General features: G+C 42.0%; 2 protein-coding genes across 2 annotated transcripts in view; both read left to right on the top strand.

The window, feature by feature from the left end:
* Positions 1–14,910, top strand: part of RSF1 (remodeling and spacing factor 1) — a 73,569-nt gene extending 58,659 nt beyond the window's left edge. Inside the window, exons 13-16 of the mRNA XM_033051662.1 lie at positions 826–1,033; positions 2,739–2,962; positions 5,848–6,039; positions 7,136–14,910. Of these exons, the coding sequence (XP_032907553.1) occupies positions 826–1,033; positions 2,739–2,962; positions 5,848–6,039; positions 7,136–7,710 (1,199 nt within the window). The 3' untranslated portion in view covers positions 7,711–14,910. The remainder of the gene's footprint in view (positions 1–825; positions 1,034–2,738; positions 2,963–5,847; positions 6,040–7,135) is intronic.
* Positions 14,911–18,220: 3,310 nt separating this feature from the next.
* CLNS1A (chloride nucleotide-sensitive channel 1A) overlaps positions 18,221–19,552 on the top strand; it is an 11,607-nt gene continuing 10,275 nt past the window's right edge. Inside the window, exon 1 of the mRNA XM_033053084.1 lies at positions 18,221–18,392. Coding sequence (XP_032908975.1) covers positions 18,244–18,392 — 149 coding nt within the window. The 5' untranslated portion in view covers positions 18,221–18,243. The remainder of the gene's footprint in view (positions 18,393–19,552) is intronic.

The following is a 19,552-nucleotide window of genomic DNA, read 5'->3' as shown; positions in this document are numbered from 1 at the left end:
TATATACATAATGAGTAAGTTTTGTATTTGAGATTGGAAATTGGCAGCAGTGCTATTGACATTTGGTCAGCAATTGGACCCTCTAAAGAATGAGTGTACCAAATTGTCTAAATATTCATCCAGCTCTATTAGCACTTCTCAGTTGAACATGAACAAAATGAAACTCTGCTCTTTGTTGCCTGTTAAGGCAACATGGGGCCAAAACAGAGGTCTTCAGCACTGTCTGAGGGATGGAGGTGGATTTGTGCTTCTGCATCACCTTAACTTGCCTGAACAATACAGCCATGAAACATTGTCCTTCAGTTATTTGGCCTGTGGCATCTCCAGACACTCGCCAGTTTCAGAAGCTCGTGGATGTATGCAAACAATCTGAAAATCCTGTGTCTGTGGGTGTGTAACGCAAGGTCCATTATAGTAAACATAACCAAGTCCCAACACTAAAGCACCTTTTCAAAAACTCTACTTCTTGACCAAACCACAGCTCAAACCCTTCATCTCCCAAGAAGGATATTCAGCATTACCGAAGTGTATTTTCTGGTAGTTGCCCTCTCAAAAGACACTGGAGTGGTAATAATGTGGGTTGGGGTTGAACATCAAAGTGCAGACACTTAACCATGGCCTTCTGCATGGACCTCAGTATTTCCAAGTGACCACAGCTAGGCTGTGTGTGTCAGGAGCAAGACTCTGGACAGAGTCTTGCTTGACAAGAAATTATTCTACTTGAGAGAAAATAAACTGAAGTTAGGCACATGCAAGAAAGATCTGTAGAAAATTGAACAAAAAAATAAACTTGATATTGTTTCCCTTTTCTGTCACTGAATTCAGGCATTGGCAGAGGCAAAGACATGTCAAATATCACAGGTCACCGTGGAAAAGACATTTCCACAATCCTAGAGGAAGAAAGGAAGGAAAACAAGCGACCACAAAGGGCTGCTGCAGCACGACGCAAGAAGCGACGGCGACTAAATGACTTGGATAGTGACAGTAACATGGATGAAGAAGAGAGTGAAGATGAATTCAAGATCAGCGATGGGTAGGTTAGCAATTTAACTTGCCCACAGGTTCCTGACCTTTACCGGCTTCTGTAACTTTGCAGTGCCCCAGAAATGATCATCAGGAGCATGTTCCCAGTGCTGGAATGGCACTGCACAGTGCCAGTAAGAGTCACAGAATGATAGAATGGTTTGGGTTGAAAGGGACCTTAAAGCTCACCCAGTTCCAAACACTCTACCATGGAGTTCTTCTGGCCTAGGGGAACATCACTGTACTGGAAAAACTGTACTCTGGATCCATGTGCTGACATCATCCAATCTGTATTTTAAGCCTAACACAATCTGGAAACATGACTGTTATGTCTCAGGCCTCACTACAGGCTTGTGTTCGTGAAGGAGCTGGGTGGGCTCAGTTCTCTGGTTGATGTGACTGTTGAGCAGAAGTCTGTAACAAAAATGTAGCTAAAATGAGACTGGTTGTTCCCTTTTAAAAAATAAGAGTTGAAAATTCCTATTTTGTAGGGGGTTTTTTGGCCTGATTGTCATCTAGAAATTGGAAGAGGAAAATTTTCATTATTTAGAGCACACAAAACCTGACAGGCAGATTCTGAAATTGGTTTTTGATTGCTGTTCTGTAGGCGGTAGAGTTTGAATACAAAGAAGTGGCTTATACTGTAGAAAACAAATACATGTCATTGCTCTGGCTGACTGAAACTCACTTTCCACAGAATCTCTCATCATTCAGTCTGGGCAATTACTAATGTAAAAAAAAAAAAGATAATTTTTGATTAACTTATGCCTCAATGAAGCAACATAATAAAGCAACCATGAGGCTCTAGGCTATTTACCAGCAACATTTAAAGCTTTACACCAATCATTGAGTCAATTTACTAAGTGTATGGAAAATCAATACAAGACAAATGCAAATTTTGAGCTTTGTTTTTCACCTCTGACTATACTGAGGACATTTCAGTGGCACCCTAAATAACTGAGCTACATGTGTTTGGAAATTTCCAGTCAATGAGTATAGCTTGTGGAAATGTCACAGAATTAATAGTGCATTGATCTGTTAAAGTGTGCTCATGCATTTTTAACTCCATCCTCAACTCCATCCGCTTTGGGCCTTCTGGATCTTACACTGGAATTTAAATTCAGCTGGCAACCAAATGCAAGTGACTGTGTACGTTCAGTTCTCAATGGTTTTTAAAAAAGCCTCGGCTCACTTGAAATTATGGGAATGTTACAAGTTTATAAGGTTGTGACATGCATGTTTTGCATTAGAGCCATAGTTTTGTGTTAAGACACGATATTCTGATTATCAGAAATTGTGTGAGACAGTGCTGGGTTTGTGAAGGAAAGGTCACCTTTGCTAGAATGTGGTTGGTGTTTATTTTCCCTCCACAGTTACTGCTATGCAGACATTACATTGCAATGAACCATATGAACACTCTAGGATCTGTCCTATGTTAATGCCACCTGCAGTGTTGGTTTGACAGAGTGTTTATACCCACCTGCTGTTCTAGTCTGCTGTGTAATGTCATTTCCCATAGAGCTGAATACACATCTGAAACCTCATGTCAGTGATGGCAACTTGCTCTCTCTGGGTCTTTGTTCCTCGTTATAAGATTGTGCTTTTTTTTGTTTTGCGTAAAACAAAACGTATAACTTGCTTGTTAAATACAAGTACTATTTCGGTTCTTTGGTTATGATACCTATCTCTGTTGTCTGGGGTTTTCCTTTGAGTAGATCTCAGGATGAATTTGTTGTATCAGAAGAAAATCTGGATGAAAGTGAAGATGACCCACCATCAAATGAGGACAGCGACTCCGAGTTCTGTGCCCGCATATCCAGGCGACACCTCTCCAGGCCCATGAGGCAAAGCAGGCGGTTACGAAGGAAAACAGCCAAGAAAAAATACTCTGAAGATGATGAAGACGAAGAGTCTGAGGACAATTCAAGCAGAGAGTCTGGTGAGTATAAGCAATCTTTGATATTTTAAATACAGTAATTTCACGATTATAAGCCACACCATTTTGACTAAAATTTTGGTCCGAACCCAAAGTGCGGCTTATAATCAGGTGCGGCTTATATATGGACAAAGAACGAAAAGTTGCTGTTTTAGTTTGGAGGACAGGTGTCTGCTGAGAAAGGCAGGAGCTTCTCTTTGAAATGGAGAATGTAAACCCCCTCCCTCCAAATTATTAGAATTTTGAAATCAAGGGGCTTTCAGGCAAAGATATGGGAATTAGGAATAACATTTCTTTACTAGGGAAATTAAAATAGAAATACAGTACTACAAAGAAACAAACCCCAAACCCTGGCAAAGTCAGAGTACAACCTGACACCCCGTCAGGCAGGGTGTTGGTAGCAGTCCCATTAAATGGCAGCTGCATCCTCCTGCAGTGACAGATGTGATTCAGTTGAAGCAGTGCTCCTGGAAAAGGTGCAGTTTTCCTCTGTAGGTCCAGTGGTGATGTGGAGAAATCCACTTTACCTCTGGAGTCCAGTGGAGAAAGGGGCTCCCTTAGTGTCCCAAAACCTCTGTTTTTATCTTGATAAGAAATGTTGGGCTCTTCCCCCTGGCTGGAGCAACTTCCAATGGAATGAAGTAATTTTATCAGTCACACAGTGGGACTCAATGGGCCATTAGCAGAAAATGCCTTGCTGGAGGAAGGATGAGTTGTGAAAAGATAAAGAAAATGGCCTGCCTGGTTTCAATGGATGGCCCATTAGTAGAATATCTGCCGTGGAGATAAGGATCACTGCCCCTACCCTCAACAGATGGTGATAGAATAGATACCTTTTATCACACTCTGTATTGTAACCCAAGACAGTTGCATATACCCAGACGTGCGGCGTGCGGCTTATAATCACGTGTGGCTTATATATGGACAAAGAATGAAAAGCTTCTGACACCCGGATGTGCAGCTTATAATCGTGAAATTACTGTACTCTGTTCTGGAGAGAGGGAGAATGGCAGTCTGAGTTTCTGTCATGAATGACACTAACTTGTGTGCTTGCTTTGTTCAAGTCAGATGCTGTAAAGCAATTGCTATAAAGCAATCTGCTACTTGTTCTGGTGTCAGTATTTTTCAGAGAACTGATATTGAGCACTAGGTTCTTGGCATTTCTAGGTAATTATGTATTTAAATAAATGCTTGTGCTATGTTTCTATAGGCCACCGCTGAGGGTAATTTCAGCTACCTCTATACCTCTCCTGTTTGGCTCATAATTATAGGAAAAAGGATGGAGACACAAGTGTGCTTCTTCATAGCTAGAAGAAGACCTTCTGAGCACACCTATGAAAAAGATTCTGAAAGAAACATTTTCCATCACTTTTATGGAAGAAAACTTCAGTTGTGTGGCAGTCTGTTTTTTCTGAGAGGCTTGAAAGCCAAGAATAACACCTTGAATCTCTCTCTCATAAAATTACCCTTAAAATCTTTAGTAACTGAAGACTCTTGCATCACAGGAGAACCTAATAATTCACTTTACTTCTACTTGTCCTTCAACTACCTCATTTTCTGTTGGCATGGTTTGAAGTGTGAGAATAGTACCTGTGCACTTCATAAACCTTTTCATGATCAGCATCTTTCTCTGAAGACTGTCCTCCTTGTTTCTGCTTCATTTGAGACACAGACTAGAAAGTGCTGTATAAACGAGCACTCATTTTTTCCTCACTCTTATTGTGAATTTGAGTTTCTGACTATACTGGAGTGTTAACTTACTGCAGTGTGTGTTATCATTACAGTGTTTTATCTGTCTGTCTAGAATATAGATGATGAACATGTTGGAGTAAGTTGCTTTGGAGTACTGGTTTCGAAAATAAAGGTTAATGCATGGACAGATGAAGACAACGATATGAGTGATTACAGTGATTGTTGTCTCCCTGTCCTCAATGCATCTTTGCACTCATCATAAGCTCTTAACCATGAAGATACTGGCAGAAGTCTAAAGAGATTGCTTATCTCTTCTGTAATGCACGAGAGCAACTGTTTGTTTCATGGTGGACACACATCTGTGGATAAAATCAACTGATTCCAGTATCATTCCATATATATCTAAAAGTATAATCTTAACTATGTTTCTATTTCTCCCTTTCCCTCATTATTGCCCTGTTTTAAAGCCTGTTTTGAGCTAAGGAAATCAGGTGCCCTGCAAGAGGCTTTATTTTCAGTCTCCAGAGACAGAATTTCCTTCTGAAGCTGGTTGTTCTTGCCGACTTGCTGTGTTTCTTTGCCTAATATTTTAGGAAGTAAAGAAGATGCCACTTTGATCTGTGACTCATGTCAATCACTAACTTAGGAACAGTGTGTGGCTTTTATAGAAATATATCTTGGGATAATTGTTCTGGCATAGCTCAGTGAAAAGCAGCTGAAGTTGATTTGAGGCTATTTTCAACTGATGTAAATTTTAATTTTTGAAGATACTAGCTGCAGTAGACTGGTGCAGGAAGAACTGTGATTGATGGTAAGTTTCTTCTGTATGGTTTCTGTTTTAAGCAAGCCCACATTTGAGTGAAGCTGATTTTTGTTAACTTGTATAACTCAGGTCTTGGAGTTTCATCTTGTCAGTCGTTTTTCATCTACCTGTTTTTAAAAGTCTTCTAGTAGAGTACAAATTTATTTAAATTTTAAAAGCAGAACATACTCTCCTGAGGCACTGGTAATGTGTGCCATCAACTCCAATTCACTAAGGTTGTTTCCACTGTCAGGAATTGTAAAGATGTCTTTGACACCAGGCAACAAAAACACTGTAAGGGAAACTATCTGAATTAGGAAACTTACCCGAATTTTTAATGTGAGGCAGTTTTGCTTTGATGGAATAATGCACATCACTGTTTTGTTTCATACAGAGAGCGGTGATTACACAGATTACAGTGATGATGATTACCTGGAAACTAGGAGGAGAAGATCAAGGCGGAATCAGAAGAGACAAGTTAATTATAAGGAAGATTCAGAAAGTGATGGCTCACAGAAAAGTGTCCGATATGGGAAGGAGTTGAGAAGAGTTCATAAACGCAGGCTCTCCACTTCAGATAGTGAAGGTAAAATAGACATTTCCAGGAGCAGGTGTATGTCAGCATCATCATGAAGGGAAAGTTATATAATTCCAAGATTTCAGAGAATTGTCTTTCTAGAGTTCCTTGATGTTTCTCAGAAACTCTTTCCTTCTGAAACAGCCCACTGATACTTTATGATGCATTGAGTCACTTCTCAAATTTATCATTGCCCCTAATCCTGACTTCCAGGTCTGAATTTACTGTGCCTGACACAGTGTTCGGATTACAAAGTTGGCACTAATGCAACTGTTTTACCACGTTTCTGTTAAGAAGTCACAAAACTGTATCCCACAAGCCTTTAAAGATCCTCCTATGGAAGAGGAAGGGCATTGTCTGTGACTGTGTTTGTGCTGGTGGTTCAGACTCATTTTATCTCCTGTTTAAGGAGCCATGCCAAGTGCAGAGGAAGCCTCTCTCAGTAATGTCAGGCACACCATGAGTGATTGGTGATTCGTGATTTACAATTAATTAGCTTTTACAAAGCCAGCCACTGACTTTGGCTTTTGGATTGTGGGTGCCTGGCTTATCAGACCTTAGGCCTTGCTTTCTGAATGCTGAGCGGTGCAGGTTGCAATGGATATGAGGCTTCCTCAGAAAATGAGCAGTCCTTGACAGCCTGAGTGCCTCAGTAAGAAGTTGTATGTAATTTGGGGGTGGCAGGGGTATAGTACAGCTTTGTGTGTGTGTGTGTAAATGCATGAATTTTATGATAGAGCAGCCATTATTTGGGTTCTGAGTTTGTCAGGGTGCAAATAAAGTGCATAGTATGAGATGAGGAATGCAGTTCTGTGTTATTCCCAGCATGGAGATACCAGTTTTAGGGGAGAAACACACCTGCTTCCGAGGCCTCTGGTACTCCTCAGCTTGGAAACGGAATATCCATAAATTATTGATACTTACTACATTAGAAGTTTATTTAAAAAGTAAAAAGAATGCAAGCCTTTTGTCTTGGTTGGGGAACCTGGGGAAGGAGACAGAAATGTGTGTGCTCAGAGAGCTCTCTTGTCAATGAGTGTGAAAGATGAAAAATAAATGTTGCACTGAGATTTGCTAATGGCTCTAAGTCTGCTACTTCTTCCAGAGAGCTACACATCTAAGAACTCTGAAGATGATGAATCCACAAAGGAGTCGAAGCAATTGATTCGAAAACGCCGGCGAAGTACAGACGACTATTCCGAGGAAGAGGGAGCGGATGAGGAGGAAGAAGGAAAGCCTGTCCGCAAACGCCTGAATCGAATCGAGACCGACGAGGAAGATACCTGCGAAAACGCGAACGACGACGCAGAAACCCCCACTCCTGCAGTTAAGCTGCCAGCAGCACAAGCCCCCCAAGACAACCCCAAGAAGCACTGCTACCGGATAGAGAGTGATGACGAAGATGACTTTGATAACGTAGGGAAAGTAGAGAGCCCTTTGGACTACAGCCTGGTGGACTTGCCTTCCACCAATGGACAGAGCCCAGGGAAAACCATTGAGAACTTGATTGGCAAGCCAAGTGAGAAGACCCAGGCTCCCAAGGACAGCACAGCCAGTGCCAGCCTGGCGCCCAATGGGACGGGGAGTGGGCAGGAAGCGGTAGGGCCAGAGGAAGATGAAGATGAACTTTTGAGAGTGACTGACCTTGTTGATTACGTCTGTAACAGTGAACAATTATAAGACTTCCATTTTTGTGCTAATTTATTCCACGGTAGCTCATACCAGCGGGCCAGTTATTAAAAGCTGTTTTATTTTTCCTAGAAAATTCTCCACTACAGTATCACTTTCTAGAAGCAAGAATTTCACCAGTCCTGCAGTCTTTCTGTGAAGTGACCAGTTTTGAACTTTGAAGATGAATTGCTGTAAATTCCCTCTCTTACCCCTCCTTCTCCTTCCAAGTCCATGGTCCTGGGTAATTTCACTCACAAAAACCTTATAACAACAAGAGATTTGTATATTTTTGACTTTATATTTCCTGAGTGCATACAAATTTGTGGAAATGGGTGGCCTAAGAAAGCATTCCAAATCAGTCAGGGCCCAAACCGGAACTGGGGTGGGTTTGGCTCAAGGGGTGGGGGGGACGGGAGGGGGGTGGTGCAGAAGCACTTGTGCTTTAGCTTTTTCATATGAGATATATATTATATTTAAATGTTCACAACTTAGATTACAACTTACCAGACAGTTAAAAGCAAAATTAATGTCTGTACTGTCGCATTTTGTGAGTTGTAGGTTAACATACCATAGCTCATTTTAGTAATCACCTTCATGGAAGCAGTTTGATTTTAATACTGGAGGCAAACAGAATTATTAGAGGCCAAGAAGGTACCATAAACAAGAACTCTGCTATTCATTATGACTTGCAGACTTTCCTAATAAACATCCTTTAAAGTGTTTGTACAGTGAAGTGTACTGTAATGAAGTTTTTGACAGCTGAAACACTCTAGCCATGAATTTCTAAAGTGAGCTCATGCACAGTTCATCAGATGGCCTTCAATGCACAGTGTGTAGTGGGAGGACATACTGATATCAAGTTAGTCTGTAAGCTGGACGTCAAGTAAGTCTGTAAGCACTGCAAACTTTTACAGACAAAAGAACCCTGCGTTCGCTGCCCAACCACGTGAGTTTCATCACCAGCTGGAGTATTCTGAACAAAATGTGTTTTGTACAAATGGCATTGACCACAGAATGACAGTGCATAAGAGGATGGAGGGATTTTCAAATAAACCATGACTGGTCCATTCATGCCCTTAATATCTACTTCAAATTGAAGTAAACAAATGGAACAGTTTTCCTTTTGGAGGTTTCCTGTTTGGGGTTTGCGTGTGTTTTGTTTTGGTTTTACTTATCTGCCTGGATGTATTAGCAGGTTTTGAATGTAGTTGTTGGCCTTTGGCCATTAGAATTTTCCTAAAATACATTTTAATAACTGTCATGTGACCAACTGATTTCAAGAAGCCAGAGTTTCTGAGAGAAAAAGCTTGACTTCAAGATATCAACTTTTGAGCAGGCATGAGGTGACACGTGCTTTTATTCAAGGGTGGGGGAAAAGACAATGGAAGAATAAAAACCCCACCCAATCAACATGGGGCACATAAAGAGCATTCAGTTTTCTCTTTACTCTGATTAAGATGTAGGCTGTAGCATTTTTATATGTTCTAGGACACAGACAGCTCAAACAGATCTGCCAAACATTGAAATCTGAAAAGGTCACATCTATTAATCCTTTTGCTTTGAGATTTGGATTTTTGACTGGTGTTTATGTCCATTGCTGGCAATGGATGCACCAAAACTGCTGCTGCCACTGAGGAGTGAGTTCTCCTTTCCTGCCCCACCTGATTCCCTTCCATTATATTGTATTTACTAGTCAGTCATTAAGCACTTCTGTTTTCTTGCAATAAAACCAGCATTAGGCCTTTACTAAATACCTCTCTAGAAAACCTCGATCCAAAATTTACTTACCTTCTGGCCTTTAAAGTTTTGGTTTTGTTTCCCCACCTCTGTTCTCCACAAAGTCTGTCAGAACCACTCCATGACTCTTACTCATTTGGGTTTTAGCAGTGCACATATCATGCTATAAAACTACAATCAGAAAGATGCAAAAAGATGGAACTTGCTCATTATCTGCTGTGCTAAGCAGGCTTGTGATTAAAAACAAAGAGGAATCACTCTCTACATGACAATTTAATTTCATCAAAGATTAAATGTTTTCCTACCTTACTGATGTTAACAATTAACAGTTAAGTGATTAAAATGGGGTAGTGAAGAGCCACAGAAGCTTAGAATGAGTTCTTAAAAGCATATGTAGCATTTTAAGCTACTCTAGTGCTTTTCTTTGCTTAGGTGATGCATAAATGTAGTGCTTCTAAATTCTAATACACTTGTGTGTTAGAACAAGTAAGAACACAAGGCTTCCACTTGTCTGCGATAGTAGCTGCTGAGCATTTTTAATACTCGCAGTGCAAACTGACTCACATCCATCGACTCTGTGGAATCGATGGTTCCTCATTTGTTTTGGCAGTGCCATATTTTCCTTTGCTGCCTGGTGGAGCCTTCTAGGATCTAATCAAACATTCTCGCTTGTAGAATCAACTCCAAATGTTAAATACGTAGTGGAGAGGTACTTGTGTATGTAAGAAAATACAGAAGAGCTACAATTCTGGATATACCAATCATTAAAAAAATTGAGTACTGAGTTTGAGCAATGTAAAAGACCAGGAAGCAAAATAGGAGCATTGAAGCTTGCATCGGAAGTGTCATGTTCTAAAAACGGCCAGTTGTTACCAAATTGTACTTTTTATAGGTTTCTTCTTAAAAGCAACTTTTCTGTCTTCTAAGAAGTCACCCTTGGTACCTGAGATGACTTCATCCCACAAGATCTAGAGTTCCTCCTTAGATCACTGGGAATGGTGTGCAAGGAGAAACTGTGTTATACTCTGGAAAACTTGGTATTTTTGTCATTTTTAAGGCTTCCTGCTTGGTGGAAAATGTATTATCTCCTGTTTGGGAAGATTACATTTTCTGACAAGAGGCCAGCTATCACAGGGGGTTCATGCTGTTACAGTATGTATATGTGATTCCAGAATGAAAATATCTTCCTTGTGTCCTTACAGTCTTGTGCCCTTCTGTGCTCGGTGGGAGATCAGAAGTTAGTTGTCTTTGAATAGTGATCTTCAGGTATAGCTTTGGACTTAAAGCTCAAACCATATGGGAAACAGGAAACAGGCCAGGGATTCTTTTTAATGAGAACAAGCAGCTACTGGCTGAACATGCAGAGCATTTTTTCAGCAAACTCTTGTTTATTCCACAGAGATTGTCACTAAAAGTTTTGTCTTTTTTTACCTGCAAGCTCTTCTGTTTATAACTGACTGGGAGGAAAGCTGATTTCTATATGTAGTCTAAGTAGTAATGCTGGGAAGAAGAACATATAAATCAAGTGAAGGAATGGATTTTTTTGTGCTACCAAGATAAATGCTGGCTGTTTGCTTCCGTGTGTGGGGCTTCTGTGACTCAGCGACAAAAAAGCACACAAGCGGGACCACTGCAGTAATGAATGGGGTGTGTTAATCGAAGCAGAAGGGGCATAGAATTAACAACTGGGTTGGTTTCACTACAGTTGCTGTCTTCTGGTTGTTGAGTCTGATAAACCTGAGCATATTCTTGATATAAGACAGAAAATGACATCACATTTAACAACCCCTAGTTAACAAGGTCGGTGCTGAACAATCAACTCTTTGATACTTTCATTTTGTACATGCTGAATTACATTATAAAACCACTGCATCTTCCTGATTATTTTTTTTGAATGAAAATATTATTCTGGTCTAGCAGCACTTAGGAGAAATGAGACGCTTTTTCCTACAAAGCTCATTTTTGAAGTGTCACCTTCAAGATTTTGTTGTATTAAGTGTCTCAGGTACTCTCCATATTATGGGAGCTAATAACCTAGTTGGACTTGTTTGCTGTTCACTTCTGTTTTCTAATGGCTGTGTCTGAACTCTTGGTAAGAGACCTTACATTGAGAAGCTCAAGGGGAAAAAGATGTATGTTCACAAAAGAAAAATTGCATGGTAGTGGTACACTTGTTCTGATTTCTTTTTACATCTATTATTTGAACTACATTGGTATCCAGATCCTGTGACTGTTCAATAATTTTAATCCTTCATTTTCAGGGGGTCCATTTTATACCTCTGTTTTCAGGTGCCTATAACATGGTTTTCAGTTTTCTTCAGCAGGAAGCTCTAGTCTGAACCTTCAAATAATGATTTCGTATCACATATTTTTGCAAATTTCTTTTATTAAAAGTAAACAAGGAATTTTTACAGCACCTGCTTTGTCAAATTCACTTTGTACATGGTGATTTAAATAAATCATGGCAGTAATGCTCGCCCCCAGAACTGGTCTGACAAAGAGATTTGTATCGCCTAATTCAAAAAAGCTTTATATAGACCTTGAAAATTTGGTTTGATACATGTGCAGTGACTACTATTCACAGACTTGTAATGTGGTTCTGATGTGCAGTGTGTACTCTAGCTATGTATTTGCATTTGATGTATGCTTCTGATTTGGTGGGTATATAAAATCCTTAAATATATATAAACATATGTAGAAGATCAAGTATCTTCAAACAAAACAGTAACTTGGGGGGAAAAAATGGCATTGCATATGGTATGAGAATCTGTAGAAGTAAGGCAGCAGAATTTTACAAGTCCTTAAGTGTTTAAAATTTCCATATAAGCATTTAGGGTATTATCTGAAGTAAGGATTTACAGGATCAAGATCACATTTGCTGCTAGTCTCTTCTGCCTCCCCTTCCCTAACAGTTAGCATAGGGATTCTATCTCACTTAAAATGCTGGAAGGCAGAAAATAAAAAAATCCAGCAGATACTATCCATTTGGGGTTTTTTTTAATTGTTGTTGTTTTGATATGGCTACTTTTTTTACTGGTATATCCTGATATAAGAAAAATTCTGTGATTAAGTTTTGATGCTTTACCCAGTCTGAGACCTAACAGAGAGCTCTGGCTTCAGAAATATTTATCAGTTGGAAATTATTTCTGGAGACCCAGTAGTTGGAGTACTGAGGATTACTAGTCACTTTGAAAAGTCACATCACTTACCAAGCTCTTCTTTTAGTTTAGGTGTAACTAATTGAGGTAGCTTCAAACAACAAAAACGGAAACATAGGAAACAGTGTCCCAACACTTCAGAGTAATTTTACTTACTTTGTATATTGCAAAATATGTATATTGCTTAGTATAACGCATAAATAAAAGATTGTGTAGAGCTTCTGGGGGAAAGAATAAAACACTCTAAAGTAGTAAGTTTTTATAGTTGAATCTGTGGTGTAAAGCGTTCCGATTCAACTGCAATTGAAATCAAATCTTGCAACTTGGGTTTTTGACTATCATCTTGTAAATGCTGGCCCTCCACACCTGAGCTGAGGTGCAGGAGAGGGGACAGCCTTGCAGTTAGAGGGGCACACATGCCTGCCAGTAATCTGCTGTTGCTCCATACAACCCCAAAGGTTGGTGAGGAGAGCCGAGCGACGGCACAGCTCCGATTGTTCGGCTGGTTTACTTCGTGCACTTTGCAGCACTTTGTGTATAGTCAGTCTCACTGGTTCCCCAGGTGCAGACAGAGTCACTTGCTCCTGCTGTTTGGATGCTTGTTCCAATAACAAGGGGAGATGGGGAATGGATGGAGGGAAGTGGAATGGAATACTGTGTATGCAAACTAACGCTATTTGCAAGACAGGTCTTGGACAGGCCTAGAAACTACTTGTGACTTGCTCTTTAAAGGCTGGATTTCCAAAGGAAGTTCTCCATTTAGGAGAATCATCCCAATACCTTTCCTCATTCTGATTTTCAAAGTAACTGGAAAGTGTACTTGATGTCTCCTTCCTAGAGGGAATAAATAATGTTCCTCCCTCAGTGCAATGTGGATGTAGGAAAACTTAGGATCAGTCCGTAGAATATTATGACTATGTTTGTCTCCAGTGATGATAGTCAGAGTCCACACAGTTTACTTTCTTGTTTGTTCCTCTTACTGTGTCCCACACAACTGAACTTGGATCAGTCTGTCAGAACTTAAATGGTTCTACAGGGATAAAGTCCCTCTGCAAAGATATGTAATAGACCTAGCAACCAGTTCACTGTTTGTTTGTTAGAACAAATAAAAGTCCTTAATAGATACTAATCTGCCACTCAAGGTAGTGGTGAAAAAGAAGTCAAATCATAAAGCTGTAAGCCTTGTTTAGTTTCCCATTTTGTACTCATTATATGGACTCTAAAATCCTGTACAGTACCTTATTCCTATCCTATATTCTCTCAAAGGATGGTCCTCCCCCTAACCGGCATTAAACTGCTGTGTTGCCAATGCAGTTGCTGGTTCCTGCCCGTGTTTCACAACTTTCCTGCTGCAACCACGGGATGGATGGGACTGATGAAATGCAAAATGTCACCATTCCTGGGTGCAGGGCGATTCTCACACAGGCACAGATCCTGTCCATGAGACAAACATCGGGGATTCTCAGTGTCCCATGGGGATGCTTACCCTCCAGTATTCTTTTGAGAACTGGATCAAATATTCGAGATAGGTCTCTTAAAATCTAAGATATGCTTACATGAATTACAATTTTGTCTTGCTCCTGTGTGTTGTCTGTATGTTTGCAAAGACACCTTCAGTTCCTTAAAAATGGTTTCCACAGCTGGCCTCATCTTTTGTTTTCTTTCTCTAAAGAATTAACACAGTTCCACAAGCGGAGCTCTTTATGTAGCATTTAATCCTTGCATTATTTGAGTCCTGAACCTTCTTTTTTCCAGTCTCTCTTCAATCATGACTTGCTACAATATCAAAGGGAAAGGACGCGGAGGACACACACTGTGTGTGTGGGAAGGGGGGGAAATACCTTGAAAAAACTGGAAGTGTTATTCTTGTTGCACATAAATTGGGTGGTGCTTTCACTGTCTTTTCCCTCCCACTGGTAATATCACGTGCATGTAAAACATGCTGCGTTAAAACTTTTTAAAATGGAAATCATGGTGGCATAGTGCTCAAAGGGTTAACTGCAGTTTATTAACAGCTAATGTTTTTAGATTTGCAGTACGCAACTGTTTAAATACTGTATTCCTTGTAAATGAAGTAAGAAAAATGTTAAGGCTGGTGCCAATATTTTTGTTAATGAATTGTTCAGCGTTGTCTCTCACTACAGTCTGGTCAGAACTCTTTGTGTATAAGCTGGGCCTGAAGCCATTTTATAGCTTGTAGGCCTAATTGTGTAACTTTTCTTTCATAATGGTTTTGTTATAATATCTACTGTCATTTCTTTCATATAAATATGACATGTAAATTGTCATAATAAAAAAAATTGAAATAACTTGATGTACAAAGTATAATGTGTATTGCAGATAAAAGTACTTTTTAATGAGCATTACACATGCACATGCCTTTTTTAGTTTTAGAACAAGCACTGAGTAATGGCTGCTGTGTATTATTCCAGCCCGTGATGGTGCCACTGCCTGCCATGGGCATGGGCAACTCCTGGTTTATGTTGGGTTTTTTTGTTGGTTTTTTTTGGCGATTTTTTGGTTTTTTGGTTTTTTTGTTTGTTTGTTTGTTTTGGTTTTGGGTTTGTTTTTTTTTTTGTGGCAGCTCAACTGACAGAACCTTCCTTTCTTTAAGCAGCTCTGGCTGATGGTGGGGAAGACCTGATGGATTTGTTTTGTAGCCATGATGGTTTTCTCTGTGTGTTCCATCTTTTATATGCTTCTTATATCTCATCTCATAGTGATGTTGCAGTCACTCGACAAAAACTAGTGTGCCTGCAGCTAGCACTGTACCCAGGAAGGCTGTGCCAACAGACAGCCATGAGGTGTCCACGTGGTGCTCCCAACAGAGGAGCCAGGTTCATTTATTTAGTCTGAGATGCCTAAAACCTGGAAAAAATGGGGAAAAAAAATTGAAGTCTGCAGAAACACACTGAAGAAGCAGATGTTCTGACATGTGGCAATGGCAATGGACATGGGTGATATTCTGGGACTTCAGCAGGAGAAAGTCAGGGAGAAAGAAACAAATTGAAGAAGAGAGTGCCTTCTCTGTGTGAATTGCTGATGCTTGTCAATCTTTATTTTGAACCTGTCTGTGGCTGCAGTAAAGCTGCTGCCTGTTTCTGTAGTGATGAGAAATTGCTGTGAAATACATCCTCTTGCTCCAAATCCACTGCCAAAACTTTACACTTCCATTTTTAACAGATTCTGGGTACCTAAGTCTGAACTGGCCACCTTATGGCAGGCATTGCTGTGGAGAGAAACAAGTGCCCTGGATGGTGACTCCTGCCCTCTGTGCTAAGGTGACAGCTTGTGGAGGTACCTGCCGCTCTCTCCATTGCCTCTAAACACAGCCCTGTTTGACTAAATCACTGTTGGACATCCAGTGTTCAGATGTCAGTGAACACAGTTAGGATCCAGGGGTTGGATCCTAACTCACTTCTTAAAGCTCTTAAAGCTGAAGAAAAGTTTTCAGGTAATGCCATTCTGTTCCATTCAAACTTAGAGGAAAGGTCTGCCTTCCCCCTCTAAGCTTCTCTTAGGTGCAGCACTCAGTGCTCGGGTGTGAAGTGTCTGGATTGTGTAAATAAGGAAGATGTGGATTTCTGCTCCTCCTTTAATGCCTCATCCTTAAAACCAACTTCATGCCTGGGCTTAAACTATCCTTTTCCCCATTTTCTTTTGGAAGAGTGGTATGCCACAGAAGAAAGACTAGCATTTGCACGCAGGAAGAGAAATGAGCTCTGTACTACTCCACTGCAGTGGCTTCAAACAGCAGTAATTCAACCACTCAGAAATCTTAATTCAAAATGACCTTAAGTTGTCGTGTGATTTGGAATAAACTACAAAGGTGGTGAGAACTCTCTGTGGCTGATATGACAGCCACATTAGGTAAGAGGGGTGGACATGAACAGGAGCATTGCTTTATAACCACTAAGTGTAGTGAATAGTATTTTCATGTATTTGGATCTCTTCCCACTAGCTGCCATAATCTGATCTGTGTTCTTGAATGAACTACACATTTTTGTTTCTACTTGTTGACCACTTGTCTTGGTGTGGTTGAGAAATTCCCCTTTCCTCATCTCCTGTTGCCTTTGTTGTTTTTTTCAAGCTATTCCAGCAGTGTTTAAATACCACTTCATTGTGGAATTTGCTTTCATTTCAGTCTAGGTGAGTATTTGTATGAGCAACAATTATTGCATAATTAAAATCCAAAATGGGTAGGCATGGTTGAGCAGCTTTTCAAAGCATTGTCAATAGCTCAGACTAAGAGAACCATATTATGTTCCCCTCTTTGCTATCCAAGGCTGTAGCTAGGAATCTCCAGAGAAAGCAAAGATGGAGACCTAATCTTGTTAGTAATCAGTTCATGTTTGTGAGAACCTGCATTTGCACACAGGCAGGTAAACAGCTGCTGAAAAGTAAATTTAAAGTGATAAAAGGGAAGGTTAACATCCATGACAAACTAACAACTTCCAAGGGCTTTTGATACGTTGCTATGGCAGGAGCATTTGCCATCCTGACGAGTCAGGGAGAAGGGATGTTTGTGGTGGTGCTGTCTCACTGATGGCATTAACAGAAGCATCCCCTGACAGAGATGTACTTCACTGATGCATCAATGATCCCGGTTTCTCACTGCAGTAGCAAGAGAAGTGGTGTAAATCCAGGGGAAGGAGCAGGGGCAGTGCTCATGAGGGGGTGGAAGCCTTCCCATCCCTGCCGTGTGCTGTCCTGAGATAGCCCCCGCTCGCCAGGCACTGCAACAGTGTCGGGCTCCTGACCCCAACTTCATCACTGCTGGGGGAAATCAACTGGATACCCTTTAAGCAATTCAGGTACTTGTGATTTTCTTTTTCTTCTCTGTGTTCACATTGAGTGCTGGTCACCCACCCAGTAATTCCCCTTCCAGCACCTAATAATGGTAATTGAGAAGCTGCTGCATTTATTTATTGTTATTTATATCTTTCCCTTTGTCATCTGTCCAACGGGACTAACAGGCTAAAACATATATGGCAGAGATCAGGAAGCATTTGGACAATGTTCTCTAGCACAAGGTGTCATTCTTGTGGTGTTCTGTGCAGGGCTGGGAGAGGGACTCTATTATTGTGGGTCCCTTCCAATTCAGGATATTCAATGGTTCTGTGCCTACTCTTGGTACTGTCAATTATAGAATCTGAACGCTTTGAGTTGGAAGGGACATTAAAGACATGTTCCAAACATCTTGTTCCAGGTTGCTCAGAGCCACATCCAACCTGGCCTTCAACACTTCCAGGGATGGGGCAGTTCCACCCTCACAGGGAGGAATTCCTTCCCAGTACCGAATCTCACTCCGCCCTCTGTCAATTTGAAGCCTTTTCTCCTTGTCCTATCCCTTCATGTCCTTGTCCAAAGTCCCTCTCCAGCTCTCTTGTATCCCCCTTTAGGTACTGGAAGGGGCTGTAAGGTCTCCCTGGAGCCTTCTCTTCGGAGAACAGCTCTCAGCCTGTCCCCACAGCAGGGCTGCTCCCCTTTGCTCCTCTTTTCCACACAAAGAGGGCTTAAGTCGGACCCCGCATCCCGGGGCGGTGCCATCGCATCCCAGGACAGTGACATCGCGTCCCAGGACGGTGACATCGCGTCCCGGCGGAACCGCATCACAGAGCAGCGCGTTCCGCTTCCGGCGGCCGCGATGGTGGAGCAGGGAGGCGGCGATGGCGCCATGAGCTTCTTGAAGCGCTTCCCGCCGCCGGCCGACGGCGTCCGCCACCAGCAGCCGGACACGGAGGCGCTGCTGGCGGGGCGCAGCCTGGGCTCGGGCACCCTGTACATCGCCGAGAGGTGCGGGGCACACGCGGGGCCGGGAGCCCTCGGCGCTGCCCGGGACGGCCTGAGGGGCCCGCGGTGGGGTTCGGGGGAAGGGCCGCGATGGGGGAAGCCCTCAGGGGCTGTGAGGCTCTGCGGGGAGTCCCGCTGCTCCTGCTCCTTTTAAACCAGGCAAGGGGGAGCAGCAGGGACCCGGCTGGCTGGGACATTCAGGGCCGGGCTGGATGGAACTTGGAGCCACCTGGTCTAGTCGGAGGTGTCCCTGCCCACGGCAGAGGCTTGGAACGAGATAGCTGTAAGGTTTTCCTCCCACCCAAACCATTCTGTAAAACTCAGCACGGTGGAGAAATGTGCACTTGCAGCCCAGAAAGGCAATTGTATCCTGGGCCACAACAAAAGCAGCGTGGCCAGCTGGGCAAGAGAGGAAATTCTGCCCCCCTGCTTTTGAGAGACCCCATCTGGAGTGCTGTGTCCAGCTCTGGAATCCCCAGCATAAGGGGACATGGAAGTCTTGGAGCAAGTCCAGCAGACACCACAAAATTGATAATGGGACTGGAGCACGTCTGCTTCGAGGGCAGACTGGGAAAGTTGGGGTTGTTCAGCCTGGAGAAGAGAAAGTTACGTGGAGACCTCATGGCAATCTCCCAGTATCAGAAGCGGCATGCAAGGAAGCCACAGTAGGAGTCTTTGACAGGAGCTGTAGTGACAGGGCAAACTGAAAAAGAATGTTAAATTGATTATTAGAAAATTCTTTGCTGTCAGCAGGGTGAGACCCTGGCACAGGTTGCCTAGAGATGCTGTGGATGTCCCAACCCTGGAATGTTCAAGGCCAGGTTGGATGGAGCTCTGAGCATCCTGGTCTAGTGGAAGGTGTCCTTGCCCAAGGCAGTAGATTGGAGTCAGAGGATCTTTCAAGTCTTTTCCAACCCAAACCATGCTATAATTAAAACCACTGCTGCTCTCGTCTTTGGACAGGGGAGTAGGCAGTGCTGTTGAGTTTCTGGTGTTAATAACTACTCTGGTTCTGGGAAGTCTTTCATGTTGCATTAATCATGTGGAGACTGTTCTTACTAGGCAGAAATCAGTCTGGTTATTCTGGAAGATGTTATCTGAGCTCTTTATGGTCTCTTTTCAATTCTCCTTGCATTGTATAGCTCAGGGAGACAGCTTGATGA

This window comes from Catharus ustulatus, chromosome 2 (assembly GCF_009819885.2).
Source record: "Catharus ustulatus isolate bCatUst1 chromosome 2, bCatUst1.pri.v2, whole genome shotgun sequence".
Lineage (NCBI taxonomy): Eukaryota > Metazoa > Chordata > Aves > Passeriformes > Turdidae > Catharus > Catharus ustulatus.
The sequence above is the reverse complement of the archived record's forward strand: the minus strand, read 5'-3'. Positions and strand labels throughout refer to the sequence as shown.